At 47.1% G+C, this 6,529-nt stretch overlaps 1 protein-coding gene across 1 annotated transcript in view; it reads left to right on the forward strand.

The window, feature by feature from the left end:
- slc23a3 (solute carrier family 23 member 3) overlaps nucleotides 1-3,681 on the forward strand; it is a 20,662-nt gene extending 16,981 nt beyond the window's left edge. Inside the window, exons 9-12 of the mRNA XM_055911812.1 lie at nucleotides 33-138; nucleotides 299-466; nucleotides 970-1,065; nucleotides 3,177-3,681. Coding sequence (XP_055767787.1) covers nucleotides 33-138; nucleotides 299-466; nucleotides 970-1,065; nucleotides 3,177-3,379 — 573 coding nt within the window. The 3' untranslated portion in view covers nucleotides 3,380-3,681. The remainder of the gene's footprint in view (nucleotides 1-32; nucleotides 139-298; nucleotides 467-969; nucleotides 1,066-3,176) is intronic.
- The last annotated feature ends 2,848 nt before the right edge of the window (nucleotides 3,682-6,529 follow it).

The following is a 6,529-nucleotide window of genomic DNA, read 5'->3' on the forward strand; positions in this document are numbered from 1 at the left end:
TCCTTCTCCTGCTCCTCTCTCTCTCCTCCTAGTCTGGGTCCAGGTGGACAGTGCAGCTGACAGCCATCTTTGGACTGGCCCTAGGAGTGTCCCCTCGACTGACACAGCTCATCACCTCTGTCCCCTTGGCCATCTACGGTTAGTTGAATTATCTGTCCTCTGTCTTCGTCCTGCGTGTTTTTCCTTACAAGTCTACATGTTATGTTTCTGTTGAGTGACTCTGACGACTAGAGGAAAAATGAACTGATAAAAGATGATCAATTTCTCCTTCTCTCTCTCTCTCTCCATCCCTGTTCAGGTGCTATTCTCAGTGTAACATACTCTATTGCCGTGGCTACAGGCGTGAGGTACTTCCAGTTCACACACATCGACTCTGGACGTAACATCTTCAACATCGGCTTGGCTGTCTTCATGTCTCTAGTTCTGCCTCACTGGTTCCGCATGCGGACCGCATTTATTGATACAGGTCATTTCTCTAACATCTGCTCCCAGATCAGATAGTCAACCTCCAAGCAGACTTTAGACCAGGCTAGTCTGACATCAGCCTGGTCCCAGATCTGTTTGTGCCGTATAGTCAACCTCCAAGCAGACTTTAGACCAGGCTAGTCTGACATCAGCCTGGTCCCAGATCTGTTTGTGCCGTATAGTCAACCCCCAAGCAGACTTTAGACCAGGCTAGTCTGACATCAGCCTGGTCCCAGATCTGTTTTTGCCGTATAGTCACCTCCAAGCAGACTTTAGACCAGGCTAGTCTGACATCAGCCTGGTCCCAGATCTGTTTGTGCCGTATAGTCAACCTCCAAGCAGACTTTAGACCAGGCTGTTTGTGCTCTCTTTCCAACTCATTGTGGAACTGTCACAAACAGATCTGGGACCAGTCTACTCTGACATTACACAGCCAGGGACAATAGAGCAATGTGGCTAAATGTGTGTCTTGTCCATATCCTGTTCGTGTGTATACCTGTACAGGTATGGTCAGTGTTGATGTCCTTCTCCATTCTCTTCTGACCTCACCTGTGCTCCTGGTGGGCATCCTGGCTTTCCTATTGGACAATACAGTATCGGGTAAAGTACATTGCTACTATCTATTTCCACATTGTGGCACCAGGTAGCCTAGTGGTTAGAGTGGAGGGGCGGCAGGTAGCCTAGTGGTTAGAGTGTAGAGGTGGCAGGTAGCCTAGTGGTTAGAGTGTAGGGGCGGCAGGTAGCCTAGTGGTTAGGGTGTAGAGGCGGTAGGTAGCCTAGTGGTTAGAGTGTAGGGGCGGCAGGTAGTCTAGTGGTTAGAGTGTAGGGGCGGCAGGTAGCCTAGTGGTTAGAGTGTAGAGGTGGCAGGTAGCCTAGTGGTTAGAGTGTAGGGGCGGCAGGTAGCCTAGTGGTTAGAGTGTAGAGGCGGCAGGTAACCTAGTGGTTAGAGTGTAGGGGGGCAGATAGCCTAGTGGTTAGAGTGTAGGGGTGACAGGTAGCCTAGTGGTTAGAGTGTAGAGGCGGCAGGTAGCCTAGTGGTTAGAGTGTAGAGGCGGCAGGTAGCCTAGTGGTTAGAGTGTAGGGGTGGCAGGTAGCCTAGTGGTTAGAGTGTAGGGGCACCAGGTAGCCTAGTGGTTAGAGTGTAGGGACGGCAGGTAGCCTAGTGGTTAGAGTGTAGGGGCACCAGGTAGCCTAGTGGTTAGATTGTAGGGGCGGCAGGTAGCCTAGTGGTTAGAGTGTAGAGGTGGCAGGTTGCCTAGTGGTTAGAGTGTAGGGGCGGCAGGTAGCCTAGTGGTTAGAGTGTAGAGGCGACAGGAAGCCTAGTGGTTAGAGTGTAGGGGCGGCAGGTAGCCTAGTGGTTAGAGTGTAGGGGCGGCAGGTAGCCTAGTGGTTAGAGTGTAGGGGCGGCAGGTAGCCTAGTGGTTAGAGTGTAGGGGCGGCAGGTAGCCTAGTGGTTAGAGTGTAGAGGTGACAGGTAGCCTAGTGGTTAGAGTGTAGAGGCGGCAGGTAGCCTAGTGGTTAGAGTGTAGGGGCACCAGGTAGCCTAGTGGTTAGAGTGTAGGGGCGGCAGGTAGCCTAGTGGTTAGAGTGTAGGGGCGGCAGGTAGCCTAGTGGTTAGAGTGTAGGGGCGGCAGGTAGCCTAGTGGTTAGAGTGTAGGGGCGGCAGGTAGCCTAGTGGTTAGAGTGTAGGGGCGGCAGGTAGCCTAGTGGTTAGAGTGTAGGGGCGGCAGGTAGCCTAGTGGTTAGAGCGTAGAGGCGGTAGGTAGGTAGCCTAGTGGTTAGAGTGTAGGGACGGCAGGTAGACTAGTGGTTAGAGTGTAGAGGCGGCAGGTAGCCAAGTGGTTAGAGTGTAGAGGCGGCAGGTAGCCTAGTGGTTAGAGTGTAGGGGCGGTAGGTAGCCTAGTGGTTAGAGTGTAGGGGCGGCAGGTAGCCTAGTGGTTAGAGTGTAGGGGCGGTAGGTAGCCTAGTGGTTAGAGTGTAGGGGCGGCAGGTTGCCTAGTGGTTAGAGTGTAGGGGCACCAGGTAGCCTAGTGGTTAGAGTGGAGGGGTCGCAGGTAGCCTAGTGGTTAGAGTGTAGAGGTGGCAGGTAGCCTAGTGGTTAGAGTGTAGGGGCGGCAGGTAGCCTAGTGGTTAGAGTGTAGAGGTGGCAGGTAGCCTAGTGGTTAGAGTGTAGGGGCGGCAGGTAGCCTAGTGGTTAGAGTGTAGGGGAGCAGGTAGCCTAGTGGTTAGAGTGTAGGAGCGGCAGGTAGCCTAGTGGTTAGAGTGTAGAGGTGGCAGGTAGCCTAGTGGTTAGAGTGTAGGGGTGGCAGGTAGCCTAGTGATTCGAGTGTAGGGGCGGCAGGTAGCCTAGTGGTTAGAGTGTAGGGGCGGTAGGTAGCCTAGTGGTTAGAGTGTAGAGGTGGCAGGTAGCCTAGTGGTTAGAGTGTAGGGGCACCAGGTAGCCTAGTGGTTAGAGTGTAGAAGGTGGCAGGTAGCCTAGTGGTTAGAGTGTAGAGGTGGCAGGTAGCCTAGTGGTTAGTGTGTAGGGGCGGCAGATAGCCTAGTGGTTAGAGTGTAGGGGCGGCAGATAGCCTAGTGGTTAGAGTGTAGGGGCGATCATGATTCATTAATAATCTTTTCGGTGAAAATAAAAGTTTAAAAATGATGTCCAAACACCAGGCCTTAGTGTAACGACAGGTGCACGTCCTCATGTGTCTATGTTCTTCTCTCAGGGTCTTCATCGGAGAGAGGACTTGACTCAGCAGAGATGGAGAAGACAGGGTGGACATCAGTCAACAGTGAGCCAGGGTATCACCGGGAAGTGGCGTTAATTTACGAGTCCCCTTACCTCCTGAGAAGACTGTGGAAGTTACCTTGGTTCAGGACGACCCCTTTCTCCGCCTGTAGGATCACAGATCATGGAGACATACTGTAGAGCCCCGTCTGAGGGTAGTAGGTCTCGTTTTAAAGTTAAAGTTGTGTGGAATTGATATGTAAAGACAAGGGACTGTGGACAATAGGCATAATATGGTATTAGCCCATGATGTATATATAAATATAGAATAATGTATATGCCATACTGTATATGAAATGTACTGTGTGTCTACGTAGTTAGTGACCTGAACAGAGTTTGCTTGTATGATAGTGGGTTTGTATTGGTGGATTAATGGCACAGCTTCAGGAAGATGTGGGTTTGTATTGGTGGATTAATGGCACAGCTTCAGGGAGATGTGTGATAGTGGGTTTGTATTGGTGGATTAATGGCACAGCTTCAGGAAGATGTGGGTTTGTATTGGTGGATTAATGGCACAGCTTCAGGAAGATGTGGGTTTGTATTGGTGGATTAATGGCACAGCTTCAGGAAGATGTGGGTTTGTATTGGTGGATTAATGGCACAGCTTCAGGGAGATGTGGTTTTGTATTGGTGGATTAATGGCACAGCTTCAGGGAGATGTGTGATAGTGGGTTTGTATTGGTGGATTAATGGCACAGCTTCAGGGAGATGTGGGTTTGTATTGGTGGATTAATGGCACAGCTTCAGGAAGATGTGGGTTTGTATTGGTGGATTAATGGCACAGCTTCAGGGAGATGTGGGTTTGTATTGGTGGATTAATGGCACAGCTTCAGGGAGATGTGTGATAGTGGGTTTGTATTGGTGGATTAATGGCACAGCTTCAGGGAGATGTATGATAGTGGGTTTGTATTGGTGGATTAATGGCACAGCTTCAGGGAGATGTGGGTTTGTATTGGTGGATTAATGGCACAGCTTCAGGGAGATGTGGGTTTGTATTGGTGGATTAATGGCACAGCTTCAGGGAGATGTATGATAGTGGGTTTGTATTGGTGGATTAATGGCACAGCTTCAGGAAGATGTGGGTTTGTATTGGTGGATTAATGGCACAGCTTCAGGGAGATGTGGGTTTGTATTGGTGGATTAATGGCACAGCTTCAGGGAGATGTGGGTTTGTATTGGTGGATTAATGGCACAGCTTCAGGGAGATGTGAGTTTGTATTGGTGGATTAATGGCACAGCTTCAGGGAGATGTGTGATAGTGGGTTTGTATTGGTGGATTAATGGCACAGCTTCAGGGAGATGTATGATAGTGGGTTTGTATTGGTGGATTAATGGCACAGCTTCAGGGAGATGTGGGTTTGTATTGGTGGATTAATGGCACAGCTTCAGGGAGATGTGAGTTTGTATTGGTGGATTAATGGCACAGCTTCAGGGAGATGTGAGTTTGTATTGGTGGATTAATGGCACAGCTTCAGGAAGATGTGGGTTTGTATTGGTGGATTAATGGCACAGCTTCAGGGAGATGTGAGTTTGTATTGGTGGATTAATGGCACAGCTTCAGGGAGATGTGTGATAGTGGGTTTGTATTGGTGGATTAATGGCACAGCTTCAGGAAGATGTGGGTTTGTATTGGTGGATTAATGGCACAGCTTCAGGGAGATGTGGGTTTGTATTGGTGGATTAATGGCACAGCTTCAGGGAGATGTGGGTTTGTATTGGTGGATTAATGGCACAGCTTCAGGAAGATGTGGGTTTGTATTGGTGGATTAATGGCACAGCTTCAGGAAGATGTGGGTTTGTATTGGTGGATTAATGGCACAGCTTCAGGAAGATGTGGGTTTGTATTGGTGGATTAATGGCACAGCTTCAGGGAGATGTGGGTTTGTATTGGTGGATTAATGGCACAGCTTCAGGAAGATGTGGGTTTGTATTGGTGGATTAATGGCACAGCTTCAGGGAGATGTGGGTTTGTATTGGTGGATTAATGGCACAGCTTCAGGGAGATGTTTTGATTTGGGGATGTGCGTTATAATAAATCATTGCATGAATCTATAAATATAAATCACATTTGCGTAGTGGCATACAGAGGAGCAGACATGTTTTATGGGTTTCTACACATGGAAATGCAGAGTATAGTATGAATCTTTTTTTTTTTAGCATTTTATAAATGCATTTTCATACAATTCTACATAATTTAAATAATATAAGATATTATAATATATTTTTTAAACCACACACGTGACTGAGTGGCTACTCTGGCTGACAACTGAGATCAATAAAAACACACTGGACTTGAATGCAAACAGTAGCCCGGGCCACTGAACAGACACACAGATTGTGCCTGTTTCATCATACCGTTTGATGGTTTTTGCGACTGCACATGAATCAATTTTTCTTAAAATGTTCCTCGTTGACATGACCTTCATGTCTTAAAGTAATGACGGACTGTCGTTTCTCTTTGCTTATTTGAGCTGAAAGGTGTGTGTAATCCCTCCTGAGATGTGTGCAAACCTGGTGGCCAACTACAAGAAACGTCTGACTTCTGTGATTGCCAAAAGGGGGTTTTGCCACCAAGTACTAAGTCATGTTTTGCAGAGGGGGTCAAATACTTATTTCCCTCATTAAAATGCAAATCAATTTATAAAATTTTTGACATGTGTTTTTCTGGATTGTTTTGTTGTTATTCTGTCTCTCACTGCTCAAATAAACCTGCCATTAAAATTACAGACTGATCATTTCTTTGTCAGTGGGCAAACGTACAAAATCAGCAGGGGATCAAATACTTTTTCCCCTCACTGTATACATATATATATATATATATACAGTGAGTATACAAAAAGTATTTGATATATATATATTATTTATATATTGGATATATATATATATATAGGCTACAGTAGGTTACTAAATAAACTTTTCAGTGGCACTTTTCAGAATCACCCAATGATGAAGACATACAGTAAGGCCATAAGTCACGGTGATGGTCGATAAGCTACCTAGAAAAACAATGCTTGTTCGCTCAGAATTGCTCAAAAGTTGTAGAGAATGATTATTTTAGCTTCTACAGACAGACCAGTCTTCACTTTTCAGCAGTAAAGATTTTTTGCGAAAGGCAAACTGACAGCCGCAACCCACTGTAGAGATGTAATCCATAGAAGGGCAGCTATGATTCAAGTCAGGACTGGCTAGCGTACCCATGAGGTCAGAGGTTACAAGATCCCTTCTATGGATTATATGTCTATGGCCACAACGCAACAAGCCGTTCTAAATTTGGGTGGCCTGCTTTTTTTT

Source organism: Salvelinus fontinalis, unplaced genomic scaffold, assembly GCF_029448725.1.
Source record: "Salvelinus fontinalis isolate EN_2023a unplaced genomic scaffold, ASM2944872v1 scaffold_0096, whole genome shotgun sequence".
In the NCBI taxonomy this organism is placed as follows: Eukaryota; Metazoa; Chordata; class Actinopteri; order Salmoniformes; family Salmonidae; genus Salvelinus; species Salvelinus fontinalis.